This window comes from Aspergillus caelatus (assembly GCF_009193585.1).
Source record: "Aspergillus caelatus strain CBS 763.97 unplaced genomic scaffold BDV27scaffold_91, whole genome shotgun sequence".
Classification (NCBI taxonomy): Eukaryota; Fungi; Ascomycota; class Eurotiomycetes; order Eurotiales; family Aspergillaceae; genus Aspergillus; species Aspergillus caelatus.
The window spans coordinates 25,738-41,343 of NW_022475354.1; the positions used below are offsets into that span (position 1 = coordinate 25,738).

Consider the following 15,606-nt stretch of genomic DNA (forward strand, 5'->3'; position numbering starts at 1 on the left):
GACGATTTACCGTTGGACGAACTAGCCTTGAACTCTCCCGCAGAGACTCCGGGGAATGAACTTTTCACTGGAAGTACATACCTTAGAAACCCTCATTTTGTGTCTCATCCAGGAATCTTCATGAAATTTAAGGCCGAATGCATCCATAGCTAGGGCAAAGTCAAAATTACACCCGCACTGTACTAAGTAATCAAAGTAATGTTACCAGCCCAAGCAATGATTCGGAAGTTGGCGGAGACACAGGCTAGCCAATCGGTTTCCTGCAAATGCGGATTGACAGCCTGCGATGCTTGACCTACTCGTAATCAATCGACGTCACGGGTCTGGATGAACCGAACGGATGTCGAGTTAGTTTAGGTAGAAAGTAACTCCACGAACGCCAGTCGACGCCTCTTCCTTTGTACATCTCTTTCCTCTTTCTTCCCCTCTTTGTACCTGCCATGCCCTCTTTTCTATAACTCCACCCGATAATTATCCCGTCACAACAGAGATTGACCATTATCCGTGGACAGCCGGAGTCGGTCTCTACCCGTAATGCCTGAGTGGCCTGCCCTTCCCTTCTTTCCATATCCTCCTTCAAAGGCTGGGTACTGGAGTCCCGTTACGTCGACCTTGAATTGGTGCGAGGAGGTGCGCCCACCCTTTTTTTTTTTTTTTTTTTTTGGGTCTTTCTCTTCTGTTTGATTCACTCCTAATGTTCCCATGAAAATAGGATTACTATGCGACCATCTACTCCGCCGAGATTGTCAACGCTCTGACAAACCTTCTGTTCATGTGGCTTGGAATCAAAGGGCTACGCAGTTGCAGGCGCAATGGACATGATTCGATCTTTGAAGTGGCATACTATGGTTATCTCCTAGTTGGAACGGGGAGTTTCCTGTTCCATTCAACGCTAAAATGCAAGTGATATACCTCTATATTCCTTCTACGAAAAGCGTTCGGTAACTCGAGCTTACTAACCTGTTCTTTCCAACAGATCCCATGCAACTTGTCGACGAGCTTTCCATGATCTACACCACATGTTTGATGTGCTATGCTTCCTTTTCTTACTCGAGACCGACAAGCGTCCGTGTATTCTTAGCCATTGCACTGACCAGTCTGGCCGTCTTCATCACGCTCTATTACCACTACCTTCAAGACCCCATCTTCCATCAGAATGCATATGCTATTCTGACCATTGTCGTCGTCCTGCGGAGTATGTACACCATGGAGGTAACCCTTCGCCCTAAGTGGCGACACACCACCGAGGAGGACCGGATAGCACGCGAGAAACAGGGTCTGCCCGTTCCCTCGAAGGAGCATCAACATTACGAGAATGTGCGAGATGTCAAGATTTTGAAGACCATGTGGTTCATGGTTATTTATGGGCTGAGCATGTTCCTCGGTGGCTTCCTTATCTGGAATCTGGATAACCACTTTTGCACTAGGATCCGCGGATGGCGTCGGGTAGTGGGGCTTCCGTGGGGTATGCTTCTAGAAGGTCATGGCTGGTGGTATGTTTTCCTTTCCCTTGTCCTTTCTCTTTTCTGCGCTGCCGGAGGTGTTCGCTCGTACCGTGTGTGCTAACATTGTTCTGTTGCTAAGGCATCTTATGACTGGTATTGGTGCGTACCTCTATATTATCTGGGGCATTTGGCTGCGCCACTGTTTGAACAACCGTCAGGAAGAATATTACCTGTGGTGGCCGCATTTATGGAACTTTCCGGAGATCATCCGCATTGGCTCCAAAGACAAGGGCGAAAATGGCGTGGCCAAGAAATCAAACTAGGCTAGTATAACTGTTATCACTGGCACCATATCCTTACTCCGTTTAAGCGAGCATTGTGGCCAGGAGCTACGGTTGCTTGGCTATGACCCTGGCATCTATGTTTTGTTTATTCATTATAGACATTGGTTTTGGCCTGGCCAGGACCTTATTATTATAGAGAACAGGATGAGAAAAATGAAGATGATATTACACCTCACAGCGTGATTTAGGGTCTTCAATATTATGTTGCTTATCCTATTACACATGAACCTCATCGACGTACGCTATATTCATTGAGGACAGCATAACTCCTGTGTAGCTGCGGGCCGTCTACCGGTCTTCACAGTTTTGGCTTGGAAGGGCCCTTCTTACCCCTCACAGGGGCGGGGACGTGTTCCTTCCAGCGCGGATCAATGGTAATTTTCTCAACTTTCGACTTCCGACTCCACTGCTCTCGGAAAGTCTGGTCTTCCTCTCGCCACCGTCGCAGTTCCTGACCCAACCACTTGCTGGCTGCTTCGGCGCATTCAGTCGGTGCTTCCTGGGCAAGGAGATGTCCGTATTCTTTAAGATAGACGTCGCGAACTCGACCAGCTGCTGCCCCGCCGCTGCCACCTAAACCTACACCAGTGTTGGTCATCTTGTCGGCCATCATCTCGGGAAGACACATATCCGATTTGCCGCCAAATATGTACATGACACTAGGTCGGAGGTGCGGGATCTCTGCGAATATGCGCGACGGCTCAGGACGGTAGAAGGGGAAAGACCCCAGGTGATTGGGGTCAAGGTCGGGATGTGTCACCCGATTCACCGGTACATCCTTTCCTGGAGGCCCGTCGTAATTGGGGCGTGAGAAGGTAAATACTTCTTGGTGAAGGGGTGTCGTTAGGGTGACAGGTCGTTCACCGTCCTTTGATGCTTCGTTGGGAAGTTGATGAATAGCCGTGGGAAGTTCTCGCAAGCCGTGTTTAATCCAGCGGTCAAGGACACGGGAGTCCCAGGCTTGGTAGAACGGACTTCGATTGAAACCCTCCGCAGCGGCCTTGCGGGAAGGCCAGATATCCCGTCGATAGGTTGATAGTTGGGTAGTTTTGGCCATGGCCAGTTTGCGCTTATCGGCCGAGAGGGGATCTAGTTGTGTCGTTTGTCGCTGGATAACAGGGTCTAGCAGGACAAGTGTATGGATGAGTCGGGGATGCATCACGCATAATTTCGCACTGTGATGGTTAAAGCGTGTTAAGAAGAGTTGCGAGGTCCCATCCTGCAGAAGACTTACAGGTGCGCGCCGCCAAAGCTATGACCGATCCCGATGATCGGACGAGGCATCTCCTTGCGCTTTACGTTGACGAGGTGAAGGAGGTCTCTGGGATGATCAAACCAACTAGCTGTTTGCGCACAAAGCGTTAGTTTTAGAGTATTCGCCGTTTGGTTTGTTCGTACCATCCAGCGGAGACATTGTTACGTACGGTCGTTGCCCAAAAGATCCTCGTTGGCTACATAACTTTGCCCCTGATGCGCAACGTCGGCTATCCAAATACTTCGGATGCGAAAGCCATTAGCTCTGGACCGAGCATGCAGTTCTTCCCAGAGTGGTTCATAGAGTTCCTGGTATACAGCATTAGCTTTATGTTCTCATTGTAAAAAAAAAAAAAAAAAAAAGCAAGTTACAACTAATTGATAGCGCAACTAAAATCAAGGGCGTGGTACCTTGGGGAAACCATTCGCATGGGTCGCAAGAATAGTGACATCACCTGGCTGAGGATTAGGGTTATCTAGGGGAATATACTGCTTGACAGCTAAATGCAATTCATCTTCCTGTTCGTCAGCCGTAGCCGCGGGATATTCCCGAATATGCTGGCATTCGACCACATGGTCGACGATGCGAAAAGGTCCGGAAACTGTAGGGGAAGACATCGCATAGGTATCTCTTCTATTTGGGAAAGTATCGGTCCATCATGGGCCCGTCTGGGGCTTTAAAAGGCGGAGGGATCCCAGGTTATGGTCTGGGGTAACGGAGGTATGCCCAAGTCACTTTTGCCGTGGACTAGATCGTTGAGCCGAGGTGCATTCCCACAGTCAACTCTGAATGGCCCGAGAAGCAGTGCCGAGCATTTTGCATTATTATCTTGCATTATGCACTAAATAAACCTACTATATTCTGGCCATTATCTGGAAGCAAACATGACACTCTAGATAATCTACAATTGGAACTTTCGGCCCGTCTTTCTCAGTTCTCCAACAGATCTTCGGTGAAGTCCTGTAGCACATGGCATGGTGGGCTTAAGTATCGCCCTTCCAGATATGAACGGTGTCGCCGCCATCGCCTATAAATTCTCAAGATAGTATACCCACAGCATGGCTGTCTCCGAACTGGTGATGTTTCAGGAGAGAGGAATAGTAGAATGCGAATGCGTTGATTACACTCGCGGTAAATGGTGTGCACACGTGATCAGGTGTCGTGCCGGCGCGTGGGCGCGTCGCATCGCATAATTGTAGTAAAACGCCGCCACCACAGATCTCAGCTGCCAGTCAACCAGCAATATTGAAACCTTACTTTTGTGACTGTGATAAGACATTATATACAACAAGAAAGAAAACAGCAATACCCTCATTTCCCGCCATGGGGAGCCGCGAAGAGGAGCTTCAGCTCTTCGACCAGTGCAAGATCTGTATAATATGCTCGAAAGACCTCAGCCTCGATACGGCGCACCAGGTACGCATTGGATGCTCTATCCTTCATATGCCTTGGATACAATAGACTCTTACACGCATGCCCGATAGCTTGCGACAACCCTCGAGGAGCAGGGTGGTGAATCCGTTATTTATGAACCGCCTGCCGCGTTCCCACCGTTACATGAATTTAGCCACCTCGTATCTACCACCATCGATTTCCCGACGTTTGACGCTGCTAATGACGCTCTGATCCCTGTCGTCAAACCGCAATGGCTGCATGCATGTCTTAATAAAAGAAAACTGGCAAATCCGCGACAGTACAGTCCCGACCCACGACTATTTTTGAACGATGTTGTGGTTACCTGTGGTGATATCCCAGAGGGTGATAAGGATGCTATTATCGGTGGTGTGCTGGCAAAAGGCGGGCTCTACAGCCCCAGGATAACACAAATGGTCACTCACTTGGTCGATCTGACCACGGATTCAGACAAGGCTAGAGTGGCGCTTGGCAAGAAGTTGAATGTCAAGATAGTGCTTCCGCACTGGTAAGACCCTTGGGTTTACAATGGCAGAATATTGGAAGGTTTCATTAACCTGATATTCGCCAGGTTTGACGACTGCCTGAAACTCGGACGACGAATCGATGAGCGCCCATATATTCTGCCAAACCCAGAAATCCTCCGTGCAGGCCCCGATGCGCCGATCCGCTCTACAGAGAACCGAGATATTGTCGGAGCTTCCACAGCCGAACCAACTACTCTACCGACACCTCGGCCAAAGCTCGATGTATTCGAAGGGAAGCACGTCATGCTTTCTACAGACCTTGGGATTGGCTCACACTTATTAGATTCGATCACAGAAATTATCGAGGAAGGCGGAGGTACTGTCACGTCTGATGTCTCCAAGGCAGAAGTCTTGATATGTCGTTACAGAGAAGGCTATGCATATCGCTTGGCGTCGAGGCTGAATAAAGAGGTTGGAAACTTATCTTGGCTTTACCATTTGGTAACATACAACACTTGGACTTCGCCCTTGCGGCGATTGCTGCACTACCCTGTGCCGCGCACTGCTATCCCGGGCTTTGAAGGATTCAAGATCAGTTTGTCCAATTATGTTGGAGAAGCTAGAGCATATCTGGAAAACCTAGTCGCCGCATCAGGTGCAGAATGTACTAAGACCTTGAAACAAGACAACACACATTTGGTGACTGCTCATGGAAACAGTGAAAAGTGCTCCGCAGCAAAAGAATGGGGACTGCATGTGGTCAATCACTTGTGGCTTGAAGAGAGCTACGCAAAGTGGAAGCTGCTGCCGGTTTCCGATCCCCGTTATACGCACTTTCCTCGACGGACCAACCTAGGCGAGGTAGTCGGTCAAACACGGCTGGATAGGAGTGTTCTCGAAAGCCTCTTTTTCCCTTCAGACCACAAAGCTGAGGCTGCCACAAGCCCGCGTCGAGTCATGCAGAACAGGGATCAAAACGCTACAACCGGAAAGGCGACAACTTCCATTCAGCCACCACAAGCGAAAGAACTGGAAGATGACGGAGATGCCTCGGATACAGGGAATGCAACACCAGCCGGCAAGTCGCGGAAACTCTCAGATAGCAGGAAGCTACAGACGCCTGCGCGTACCCGACTTACTTCGGAAGGCAAGGAGAATGATACGCCATCCTCCACAAGCAGTCGGAAGTCCAAGGAAGCCGCGGCTGCCCGTCTCCATGATATTGCTCCGGATATTGCACTGTACGAGAAGGAAAAGAAGCGTGTTGGTGGTGTGATCTATGGAGGTCGCAGGAAGACGGATGAGGACCGCGTTACATTAAATGCTAAGAAGCGAAGATCAGTCGAGCCTGAGGCCAGGAGCGATGAGGACGAAGCAACAGAGGCAAAGAGGCAGAAGAAATCAAAGCCTCCCGTGACAATGCATCTATTAATCACGGGGTACCAGAAGTGGGTAGGAAACATGAAGAAAGAAGATGCAGACAAGGTTTGTGAAAGTCACCTCATGTTATTATGGCTTTATTCGCCGCGGGACAGGAACTAATGATATATACAGCGACAACTTCGAGAGCTTGGAGTCCAGGTTGTCCAAGATGCCCGGAAATGTTCTCACCTTGCCGCCCCGTCTATACTTCGAACGCCTAAGTTCGTCAACGCACTTGCTTATAGCCCAATAATTATCAGCACCGATTTCATTACAGCATGCCTTAAAAAGAACGAGCTTTTAGATCCTGCCAGTTTCCTCTTGGAGGACAAGGCTGCGGAAAAGCGATTCGGGTTCTCTCTAGCGGTAGCCTTAAGCAACGCCAAGAATAACAAGAACAAGCTGTTGCAGGGGTATCAGATCTATTGTGTCGAAGCCATCCGAGGGGGTTTTGAAGCCTTCAAGTCAATTGTTGACACCAATGGAGGAAATTTTTCGCTCTTCCGCGGACGCGTCTCGTACCAAACACAACGAGAAGAGAGCGATGATGACAGTGACGACGACGATAACTGGGGTCGGAAAGAAGTGTATCTTCTTAGCAGTGTAGTACCCGAGCACCAAAGACTATGGCCACGGTTCCGCCAGATGGTTCAGGGTATTGGGAAAACGCCGCGGATTGTACGCGTGGATTGGCTTCTCGACATTGTGATGTCGCAAGAATTGCGCGCAGCAGATGAGTATGAGCTGAGTGAAGACATGGCCGACAAGATGGAGGAGTAAGCGCATGTCTAGACGGGAGTTAGGGTGTTCCTGTGAAATGGTTTTGCTTTTTGCTTGTCCAGGCTTTTTCTGGGCCTCCCTCTCGGGGTTCTTGACCTGCGGAGGGTTTCTTCTGTGTATATTCTGGAATTGTCATGTAGAAGTTACTGATCGTATCCGAGCGAGTTAATGAACAGCCATGATGACAGTGCATGATTTCAACGCCTGCGCTAGATAATTGCTTGTATCAGAAAAACTTAACACCTTCCTGGCCCTCATTACCAAAGACCTGGGCCTTGCCCCGTTTCACGAGGACATTGAGCGACTTCATCATAACATCTACATCCATGCCATGCCATTCTATCGAGCGTCAGCAGACCTCACGCAACACCCGGAACACCCACACATGACCTACCTTGTGACATAGTTGCCTCCCCTTCAACTAATTCATAAACCGTCAAAACCACATTCTTTTGTCCGGTATTCTCAATCTACACCCCCCCCCCCCCACGACACCAATCATCAGGATCCGATCGTTTGCCCATCCGGAAAGATAACATACCCAATCTGCCAGAATTCCCGCCCACTCCTCCGGCCTCCTCCACCAAACCCAAGCAATCGTCTTATTTGCCCCATCAACCCACTCCGCCCTCCGACCTCCTCCACCCTTCTCTTCGCTCTCTGCCATCCAGTCCAGGATATTTCGCGCCTCGGACAGTGGTATTCGCTTCCGCAGCGTGGAATTATGGAATAACGGCGACTCGATGGCTTCTATTAAGGAAAGACGGTATGTTCGGTGATGGCGACACCAAGACTGAATCAATAAAGACCATTTCTGGAGCTGTGAGAGTCGTGTTGTGCTGTTCGGTTGGGGGGTGAAGAATGGAGGGAACGAGTAGGTCGGGGGGAATTGAAAGGGGGTTGAATTAGACATCTCCTTCTCTTCTATATGTTTCGCTTAGATACGACGAATCCGTAGTTTTGTCAATATGAGCCTGTTGTATAATTATAGAGAGTGTGTATGTTTGGGGATATTGACGTGCGGAGGGGTTGATAACGGCTTGATAGGTGGGGAGTTGGAGTGATACCGCTTTGCTCAGTGATGAGAGGGTTAATAATTGAGCTGGTCTGCGATGATGGGAATTGCAACTCTGAAGATAGCTATATAATAAATAAGCGCATAACACGATTCCAAAACGAAAGTCGTTGAACGAGAATCAAATGGTAGGAGACTTGGGGAAGTTTGAATCTAAGTAAGTCACTGATGATTGATTACAGATTGAGCTTTTTATCTCCGGGTCCCCCATAACCTTAACTCCATCTCGAAATAAATTTCCGCACCTCATCCGATCGCATCGCAGTTGAATGCACCCCACCCCCTCCACAACGCCCGTCAATCGTCTCTGCACAACTTTACTTTGCGAACCAATTTCAGCCACAACAGCATAGTCAACCATAATCACAATGTCCGCTCATCCGGCCAAGCGCCAAAAGCGCGACCAATACCGTAAAAAAGCGGCGGCCGCAGCCAACGAAGACACGGACAAGGTTAAACTGCCCCAGAAGAAATTCTATCGGCAGCGTGCACACGCGAATCCCTTCTCAGACCATAGGTTGGATTAGTATGTAGATCTATCAATTGCGTGCGTGAGTTGGCTTTGTGGGTGCTAACTAAACGCTCTAGTCCGCTCAGTCCGGCGCATATGGACTGGTCGTCGCATTATCCGGCGTTTGTGAATCCTGATCCTGAACAAACGAACCTGGCGGGTGCGAGGAAACTCTTGAAAAATGTCGAGGTTGTGGATATTGGATGCGGGTTCGGTGGCTTGCTTGTTGGCCTTGCGCCGATATTACCTGAGACTTTGATGCTCGGTATGTTCATGACCCTGTCGATTCTTTCATCTTATTCTGCAGTCCTTTTCAGTTTTTGCTGTAAAAAGAATATAAACTAATAATCAACTAGGTATGGAAATCCGCACCCAAGTTATCGAATACGTAGAAAATCGCATCCAAGCACTACGAACTCAACAGAACAAGCTCAAGAACTCCTCTACAACCGCCACCGATTCCCCAGCTCCGTCAACTACAGCCGAACTGGCCACCGATGGAGCTTCTCCGGACGCAGACGCCACCTCCGAAACATCTAATAGCCTTGTCCCAGGGGGGTATCAGAACATCAGCGCCCTCCGCAGTAATACGATGAAGTTCTTCCCCAACTTCTTCCGCAGACACCAACTATCTAAGATCTTTATTTGCTTCCCAGATCCTCATTTCAAAGCCAGGAAGCACAAGGCCAGGATTATCTCCGAAAATTTGAATGCTGAATATGCCTATGCGCTGAAGCCTGGGGGTCTTTTGTATACGATCACTGATGTGGAGGAATATCATCATTGGGTTTTGAGGCATTTCCGAGAGGAAGGTGAACAGCAGGCGAGTGAAGGTGGAGTGAAAGATCTCTTTGAGCGGGTCTCGGAGGAGGAATTGGCAAATGACCCCTGTGTGGAGGTCATGAGGGAGTCTACGGAGGAAGGCAAGAAGGTCACTAGGAACAAGGGAAACAAGTATGTGGCTGTTTTCCGTCGCAAGGCCGACCCAGAATGGCCTGCTTGATACCTCCTAGTTATCTCCATTGCTGTTTCTGGCTACGGTGTCCCATACTAGCGTCGATTCTATGCGGTTAGAAACCAGTACTCGAACCCCTGATGTATGTATATAGTAGTTTCAGTTATAAAGGCTATTAACCCGAAAAGAAAAAACAAAGAAAAGAAAAGAAACTTAGTTAAAAGCCAGTCCCATGACCCTGTCCCTAGCCCTATGACGCCCAAGAAGTACGGCAAACTGCCAGACGCTACCAGTATTTGACATACACTCACATGATACGTATCCCCGCTTGCTGCATATGCAATAGTTGGCATAACGTGTAACATGCATAGTATACCCAAAGAAAAGAAAAGAAGAGAAAAAGAAAAAGAAAACCAAAAAGACAAGACTTTACTTCCAACACCAAGATGCTGCGAACAGTTACAAGCACTGTATGTAAGTCAATAAAACTTCGTTTAAATGATAAATAAACGTGTCTTCTCGGAGTTTCTCGCGCGTCACCATCAAAGCTAAGGCGACGCCTTAAGTCGTATACCCTCGCATCTTTCGCATACAGGTAGCTGGACTGGGCCTCCAATGATGCGGCCTTTTGCTGTTCTTTTGGGCTCGCCTTCTCGGACAAAATATCGACCGTCCGGCCCAAACCCGGCACTGCATTCGTGACAGACAAAGCACTGATCATGCCACTGACCTCCGACAGCCGTGATGACAACATCATCGAGTACCGGTTTTTTGCACCCCGAGCATCGAGGAGCAGTGCGCCGGGAATGGCATTGAAGACACCATGCAAAGCCATCCTTTTCTACAAACGGTGTTTCATGGTCAAAAGGCTGTGGAAAAGTGTAGTTAGCATATTATTACTCAAACTTCAAGCTCTTAGGTTGGTCGTACATCACCACACTCAGCACAGAAGAAGTGGCCGACATGCCATTCAGCACCACATGCTACAACCACTTCTCCTTCAATAGGGGTCTTGCAGCTCTTGCATCTCGGGCTGAAGAGTTCATGAAAGTCAAGATGACAGTAGAACCTCGGCAAACGGGCCTCCTTGTCGGTTTCCGAAGCGGCTGCCAGTCGTTCCTGACGTTTCGCATCAGGCTCTTGGTAGAAGGCCACACACTCAAGTGGCGTTTGACAATGATGGCACATGAAACATTCTGGATGAAACCGTGATCCGGCAGCAGTGACTATCTTTCCAGAAATCGGAAGAGTGCATGATTCGCACTTTGCCGTTGGGACGCCAGCCCGACTATAAGTTGATAGCCAACGGTTCTGCAGAGCCGATGATGGCGATTTCCTCTGGAATGGATTTGGGCGTTTGCTGTTGGGTGAGGTCGAGCTATCATCTTTATTACGGTCCTCTGACGACCCTGCCATCTCAGAAATAGTAGGTGGCTTGTCATCCGGTAAGTTAATCACTGGGATAGAAGGCGCTTCAGATACCTCAATTGTAGGAGCAGCAGGTGCGGGGGGTGGGGTTGGTGAAGCGGATTCACGCGTTCCAACGTCGACACCTTTGCCTGGGGATTGGGCCTCAGTGGGCTTCCAGGTTGGATCAAAGCTCACAATCGGTCGGCCGGCGCGATCACTCACGGCAGTTGGCATGGGCAGCCTTATACTTCGGTCTTTGAGCTTCTTACTTGTCGCTGCTCTAATTTCGTCGCTCCGAATCTCAATTCCATCTTTTTTCAGGATGGCTTGTTCATCATTCGGATTTGCCTGGGGGAGGGGATCGTTGGCCTTATACTCAGGATTTCTTGACTGCGTTGGGGGGTGCTTGTGTAGCTCAAAACGAGAGAGTTTATCGACAAACGAAAGGCTGCCAAATCGGCCAGAGAGGGGCCTCGAACCTCGAGGCAGGGCATTACGTGGTTTGACTTTTAAGGCTGACGAATCAGATTTTGAGAAATCAAGACGTTCATCATCCTCCACATTCTGGGACTCTCCAGGCTCTTCATATATGTGGTCATTGGGGTTTCGAAAAACACTCTTTGACGAACCATTGCCGGTATTCGCAAGGCCTAATCCGTAGCCACTGCTCGATCGTTTTGATGGGCTCCCATTTTGAGGCAAGGAAAAGTCAACTTTGGGATTCTTTCGAAGTGTGCCATTCTTTCTGGGGCTGGAGTTTTGTTCGTCCAAAGCAGGCTCCTGTTCCTCAGCGCGTCTTCTGGGTGAGTCCGAGTAGTAGTCTGACATGGGACGATAACTGTCCCGCCGTGGGCTTCTGGAAGCGAGAGTGTGACTAATTAAAGCGCTACTCTTATCTGATCCTTGACTAAGTCTTTCCATATCGGGATTACGATAAGGAGCGTATGGGTTCTTGAAGGGCAATCCAGGGTTTTGGTGCATCCAAACCAGTTCTGTGGCCTCATCCTGGGCAGCTTGATGGAGGCGAATGTCATCTTGGATATCCATCTCCTGCAGTGCATCTCGGAGGGATTGGGCTTCCTCCCTTTCAAACCGACGTCGGTAACTCTCGCGATATGCTGCGTTTGGAGATGGAGGACTGGGACGAGAGAAAACCCGCGTTGGAGAGATATTCTTCCGCACAGGTACCATTCGGGGTTCTTGGACCAGCGGTCGTCCAGCCGGACTGCCTATGGATCCTCGAGAAGATACAGGGCGATGGTTAGATAAAGAACTGGTAGCGCGGGGCGGATCCCTATCGCCCGCTGTAGTGGTTGACGGCATCCTTGAATATGAATATGAAGACATCGCTGATGCTGCCCTTGGAGGGAGGTCCTCTCGAGGATCCGAATCAGCTGGCTTCGTAGGGAGTGGCCTCGATCCGCCTGGGCGGGTTGGCCTATTTGTCCGGAGATCCTTCAGATAATTTGCTGCACAGGAGAAAAGGTTAGCCACATAGTATCAAGGAGATAAGTTCCAAAAATAAAAATTACGATCACACCACCAAAACCTTGCAGAGTGAAGAATGTTATTACGCCGCTAACAATGTAGACTTACCAACCTGATCGTCGGACATGTATGATGGCCCGGGAGGGGAGACCTTCCGTTGGCCATCTTTGGTCTTGTTATGGTGCAGATATGGTCTATACATGGTGTGGTGTTGGCCTGGAAGAGAGTCTTCAAGGGAAGGGTATCCTGAGAGGCATCAGAGTCGATTGATGTGTTGTTCAGCTATGAAGTCAGTTTCCCATATAATTGATCAGTGAGCCAATAATGTTCCAGAAGGTGGCTGGGGTGGGCACATTGATAGATTGGGCTAGACAGATCTCTTCAGCCCCGCTGCGACGATTAGAGTATCATCACAAAGAGATATGCTTAAAGTCTGTTAGTCTTAAATGGAGGGACGGTAGTAATTGATTAAATGATATTGTTCTGTAGTGTTAGTCTGTCTGGCACTGATTGGGGTGATTTTTAGTTGATCATAACAACCGTAACAATACCGAAGCATTTGGAATGACTGAAGGGGGGAAACAACAACAAACCCCTTACAAACAGTGCAAACGCCGGTTTCACATGGTCGCAAAGGCAACGCGGGGGTTCATCTCGAGAGACTAACCGCAGTAGGCAATACTAACCCTAAGACCTAAGATTGTCTCTACAATGGGTCAAGCGTCATCGGGCATTGACCAGGCCCCTTATCTGCTCTCAGTCAGAAAGCTCCGATGTATGTACTATCTTTAGGGCATTCCTACCTTGACATGCTGGTAATATCAGAAAATGAAACGAGCATATAATCATAGATCATGTGGCACACGTGGAGATCTCATTACTCAATATTTCCCCTGTACTGTACAATTCGTCCCCTGTTGGCACAATGAGACCTTTCTTGAGCTTACCAACCAAATCGATACCCCAACTTTCTCCGGATTTCCCTCCGTCTCCAACTCCCAAGCTTTGCTCCACCGGCTACTCGGCATTATATCCGCCCTCAATTAATTTCGGGGGCACTTAGCCCAATGACGGCCTCTGGGACTGCCGGGGTCTTTACCGTGGTTCAAAGAATCCTTGTCGGCAGGATGCGATTATCAGGCTGTCGTAGCGTCTCCAGTTGGATGCATGACACATCAACTTGGACTTCTAATAGCTCATGTTCCCATATTTTCTTGGACTACTTTCCTTCAGCCTTCTCTCTATCCTATCTATAAGGTCTATTCTTTCATGAGCACAGTTATGTCCTCTCATGTATAGTAAGCGGAGGGAGAGACGCAAAATCACACGTTACTAGTATTTATTTCCGTCGCACGAATGGCAGACAACACTCCTATCGATATAGTCCGCTCTCGCGATTATGACCGTGAGTTAATCTCGCAGGATCCACTATATAGGAAAGACCATTGTCAGGATCAAACCGAGTCGGAAGAGCAGCAAGACGCAGCTCCGGAGGTCCTAGAAGACAAGTACCAAAGTGATGTACCCCCAGATGGTGGCTATGGATGGGTTTGTGTTGCCTGTGTCTTCTGGATCAATGCACATACATGGGGAATTAACAGTGTTCGTCTCCTAATGTTCATTGTCCCTTCATAGAAAGTCGGGATGGGCTGACCGCTAGTTAAGAGTTACGGTGTATTCCTCTCTTATTATCTTTCGCACGATGTATTCCCCAACACCTCTGCACTCTCGTACGCCTTCACCGGTGGTCTGAGCATATCCTGTGCTCTCTTGGTTGCTCCTTTGGCCACCCACCTGATCCATGTCTATGGGACACGTCTTGTCTTAAACCTGGGCGTCTTTTTTGAGACCCTTTCACTGATAGGATCATCCTTCGCCACGCAAAGATGGCATATTTTCCTTAGCCAAGGCGTCTGTTTCGGATGGGGGATGGGGTTTCTCTTCGTTGGAAGCGTAGGCATTATCCCTCAATGGTTCCAGCGACGACGGAGTCTCGCGATGGGCATCAACGCCGCCGGGTCCGGCCTGGGGGGGCTGATCTGGTCCCTCGCAGTAGGCTCCATGATCCCTCGACTGGGACTTAGCTGGGCCTTCCGAATCTTGGGCATCATTGCATGCGTCGTCAACCTAATATGCGCAAACCTCATAAAAGACCGCAACAAAGACGTTGGAAGTCGTCACAAAGCCTTCCACTTCCCGTTATTCAAACGCCCTGAGTTTCTCCTCTTTCTCGGCTGGGGCGTTTTCAGTATGCTAGGCTATGTCGCCCTCCTATTCAGCGTAGCTAACTTCGCCCTCTCGGTCGGCCTTTCATCCCACCAGGGTAGTATTGTTAGTGCCTTGCTGAATCTTGGTCAAGGCCTCGGTCGTCCCTTTGTGGGCATGTTCAGCGACAAACTCGGTCGCATCAATATTGCTACGTTTCTTTCTTTCTGCTGTGGTTTGTTCTGTCTAGTTATTTGGATCTTTGCGCGCAGCATGGGCGTAGTTTGCTTCTTTGCGGTCCTTGTTGGTACCGTGGCTGGTACGTACTGGGCAACTGTTACGCCTGTGCTTGCAGAGATCATAGGCTTGAGAGACCTGCCCAGCGGTCTTAGCATTACTTGGATCATTCTCGTTGCTCCTACGACTGTTTCTGAGGCTATCGCTCTTGTCTTGCGGGACAACAACTCCAACGACTCTGTTTACTTGAGGGTTCAGATCTTCACCGGGTTTATGTATATTGGTGCGTCGTTGTGCTTGTGGGTAGTTCGAGGTTGGAAAGTGGAATATACCAACCGGCAAGCTCAACTGGAATCGTCTGCTGCGGTGACTGCTAATGACGACGGTGTCAAGGTGGGAAGCTCCCATGGGGCTGGAGATGAGAAGAGGAACCAGCCGGCAGTGGAACCTCCAGCTTCCGAGGCAGTACCTGAGACTAAGCTCTGGTCACCAGTTGCACTACTTCGTGGCATGGTCACATTGAAAAGAGTGTGACAGCAGTGATTTCGGCTAAATGCGCATGGAGAGTTTGGGGCGAAAAAAAAAGAAGAAGAAAAAGA

At 49.2% G+C, this 15,606-nt stretch overlaps 8 protein-coding genes across 8 annotated transcripts; 4 read left to right on the forward strand and 4 right to left on the reverse strand.

Moving 5' to 3' along the window:
* The first annotated feature begins 373 nt into the window (after positions 1-373).
* BDV27DRAFT_115163 (ceramidase) lies at positions 374-1,968 on the forward strand. The gene is made up of 4 exons (XM_032064633.1): positions 374-630; positions 713-899; positions 977-1,493; positions 1,585-1,968. The coding sequence occupies exons 1-4, from the start codon at positions 535-537 to the stop codon at positions 1,766-1,768; spliced, it is 984 nt and encodes a 327-aa protein (XP_031927431.1). The 5' UTR covers positions 374-534; the 3' UTR covers positions 1,769-1,968.
* A 17-nt stretch (positions 1,969-1,985) lies between these two features.
* BDV27DRAFT_128519 (putative toxin biosynthesis protein) lies at positions 1,986-3,755 on the reverse strand. The gene is made up of 4 exons (XM_032066988.1): positions 3,455-3,755; positions 3,214-3,352; positions 3,024-3,132; positions 1,986-2,964 (listed from the first exon to the last, which is right to left on the reverse strand). Exons 1-4 carry the CDS (start codon positions 3,659-3,661, stop codon positions 2,088-2,090), a joined length of 1,332 nt encoding a protein of 443 aa, XP_031927432.1. The 5' UTR covers positions 3,662-3,755; the 3' UTR covers positions 1,986-2,087.
* A 520-nt stretch (positions 3,756-4,275) lies between these two features.
* BDV27DRAFT_128520 (BRCT domain-containing protein) lies at positions 4,276-7,687 on the forward strand. The gene is made up of 6 exons (XM_032066989.1): positions 4,276-4,458; positions 4,527-4,962; positions 5,026-6,407; positions 6,477-7,465; positions 7,521-7,596; positions 7,668-7,687. Exons 1-4 carry the CDS (start codon positions 4,368-4,370, stop codon positions 7,124-7,126), a joined length of 2,559 nt encoding a protein of 852 aa, XP_031927433.1. The 5' UTR covers positions 4,276-4,367; the 3' UTR covers positions 7,127-7,465; positions 7,521-7,596; positions 7,668-7,687.
* BDV27DRAFT_115182 (ESCRT-II subunit protein VPS25) lies at positions 7,324-8,343 on the reverse strand. The gene is made up of 3 exons (XM_032064634.1): positions 7,668-8,343; positions 7,521-7,596; positions 7,324-7,465 (listed from the first exon to the last, which is right to left on the reverse strand). Exons 1-3 carry the CDS (start codon positions 8,037-8,039, stop codon positions 7,353-7,355), a joined length of 561 nt encoding a protein of 186 aa, XP_031927434.1. The 5' UTR covers positions 8,040-8,343; the 3' UTR covers positions 7,324-7,352.
* A 106-nt stretch (positions 8,344-8,449) lies between these two features.
* On the forward strand, positions 8,450-9,840 carry trm8 (tRNA (guanine46-N7)-methyltransferase). Its single transcript, XM_032066990.1, has 3 exons — positions 8,450-8,727; positions 8,790-8,977; positions 9,069-9,840. Exons 1-3 carry the CDS (start codon positions 8,570-8,572, stop codon positions 9,713-9,715), a joined length of 993 nt encoding a protein of 330 aa, XP_031927435.1. The 5' UTR covers positions 8,450-8,569; the 3' UTR covers positions 9,716-9,840.
* Positions 9,841-10,477, reverse strand: BDV27DRAFT_128523 (uncharacterized protein). The gene has a single exon (XM_032066991.1). The coding sequence runs from the start codon at positions 10,422-10,424 to the stop codon at positions 9,975-9,977; it is 450 nt and encodes a 149-aa protein (XP_031927436.1). The 5' UTR covers positions 10,425-10,477; the 3' UTR covers positions 9,841-9,974.
* On the reverse strand, positions 10,478-13,216 carry BDV27DRAFT_128525 (LIM domain protein). Its single transcript, XM_032066992.1, has 2 exons — positions 12,674-13,216; positions 10,478-12,546 (listed from the first exon to the last, which is right to left on the reverse strand). Exons 1-2 carry the CDS (start codon positions 12,765-12,767, stop codon positions 10,583-10,585), a joined length of 2,058 nt encoding a protein of 685 aa, XP_031927437.1. The 5' UTR covers positions 12,768-13,216; the 3' UTR covers positions 10,478-10,582.
* Positions 13,217-13,767: 551 nt separating this feature from the next.
* On the forward strand, positions 13,768-15,596 carry BDV27DRAFT_115204 (MCT family MFS transporter). The gene is made up of 2 exons (XM_032064636.1): positions 13,768-14,167; positions 14,231-15,596. The coding sequence occupies exons 1-2, from the start codon at positions 13,922-13,924 to the stop codon at positions 15,539-15,541; spliced, it is 1,557 nt and encodes a 518-aa protein (XP_031927438.1). The 5' UTR covers positions 13,768-13,921; the 3' UTR covers positions 15,542-15,596.
* The last annotated feature ends 10 nt before the right edge of the window (positions 15,597-15,606 follow it).

What these genes read in the sequence shown, in the direction of transcription:
- trm8 (XM_032066990.1), top strand. Translation starts at nt 8,570, where the DNA reads ATGTCCGCTCATCCGGCCAAGCGCCAAAAGCGCGACCAATACCGTAAA. An exon ending in TCAGACCATAGGTTGGATTA is followed by an intron (nt 8,728 to 8,789) that starts GTATGTAGATCT and finishes TAAACGCTCTAG; the next exon opens with TCCGCTCAGTCCGGCGCATA. An exon ending in ACCTGAGACTTTGATGCTCG is followed by an intron (nt 8,978 to 9,068) that starts GTATGTTCATGA and finishes ATAATCAACTAG; the next exon opens with GTATGGAAATCCGCACCCAA.
- BDV27DRAFT_128525 (XM_032066992.1), bottom strand. Translation starts at nt 12,767, where the DNA reads ATGTATAGACCATATCTGCACCATAACAAGACCAAAGATGGCCAACGG. An exon ending in CATGTCCGACGATCAGGTTG is followed by an intron (nt 12,547 to 12,673) that starts GTAAGTCTACAT and finishes TCTCCTGTGCAG; the next exon opens with CAAATTATCTGAAGGATCTC.
- BDV27DRAFT_115204 (XM_032064636.1), top strand. Translation starts at nt 13,922, where the DNA reads ATGGCAGACAACACTCCTATCGATATAGTCCGCTCTCGCGATTATGAC. An exon ending in ATACATGGGGAATTAACAGT is followed by an intron (nt 14,168 to 14,230) that starts GTTCGTCTCCTA and finishes CCGCTAGTTAAG; the next exon opens with AGTTACGGTGTATTCCTCTC.
- BDV27DRAFT_128523 (XM_032066991.1), bottom strand. Translation starts at nt 10,424, where the DNA reads ATGATGTTGTCATCACGGCTGTCGGAGGTCAGTGGCATGATCAGTGCT.
- BDV27DRAFT_128520 (XM_032066989.1), top strand. Translation starts at nt 4,368, where the DNA reads ATGGGGAGCCGCGAAGAGGAGCTTCAGCTCTTCGACCAGTGCAAGATC. An exon ending in CAGCCTCGATACGGCGCACC is followed by an intron (nt 4,459 to 4,526) that starts AGGTACGCATTG and finishes CGCATGCCCGAT; the next exon opens with AGCTTGCGACAACCCTCGAG. An exon ending in GAAGAAAGAAGATGCAGACA is followed by an intron (nt 6,408 to 6,476) that starts AGGTTTGTGAAA and finishes AATGATATATAC; the next exon opens with AGCGACAACTTCGAGAGCTT.
- BDV27DRAFT_115182 (XM_032064634.1), bottom strand. Translation starts at nt 8,039, where the DNA reads ATGTCTAATTCAACCCCCTTTCAATTCCCCCCGACCTACTCGTTCCCT. An exon ending in CGGGAATTCTGGCAGATTGG is followed by an intron (nt 7,597 to 7,667) that starts GTATGTTATCTT and finishes GGGGGGGTGTAG; the next exon opens with ATTGAGAATACCGGACAAAA. An exon ending in GGAGGCAACTATGTCACAAG is followed by an intron (nt 7,466 to 7,520) that starts GTAGGTCATGTG and finishes GACGCTCGATAG; the next exon opens with AATGGCATGGCATGGATGTA.
- BDV27DRAFT_115163 (XM_032064633.1), top strand. Translation starts at nt 535, where the DNA reads ATGCCTGAGTGGCCTGCCCTTCCCTTCTTTCCATATCCTCCTTCAAAG. An exon ending in CCTTGAATTGGTGCGAGGAG is followed by an intron (nt 631 to 712) that starts GTGCGCCCACCC and finishes CCATGAAAATAG; the next exon opens with GATTACTATGCGACCATCTA. An exon ending in GTTCCATTCAACGCTAAAAT is followed by an intron (nt 900 to 976) that starts GCAAGTGATATA and finishes TCTTTCCAACAG; the next exon opens with ATCCCATGCAACTTGTCGAC.
- BDV27DRAFT_128519 (XM_032066988.1), bottom strand. Translation starts at nt 3,661, where the DNA reads ATGTCTTCCCCTACAGTTTCCGGACCTTTTCGCATCGTCGACCATGTG. An exon ending in ATGCGAATGGTTTCCCCAAG is followed by an intron (nt 3,353 to 3,454) that starts GTACCACGCCCT and finishes GCTGTATACCAG; the next exon opens with GAACTCTATGAACCACTCTG. An exon ending in GGATCTTTTGGGCAACGACC is followed by an intron (nt 3,133 to 3,213) that starts GTACGTAACAAT and finishes GTGCGCAAACAG; the next exon opens with CTAGTTGGTTTGATCATCCC.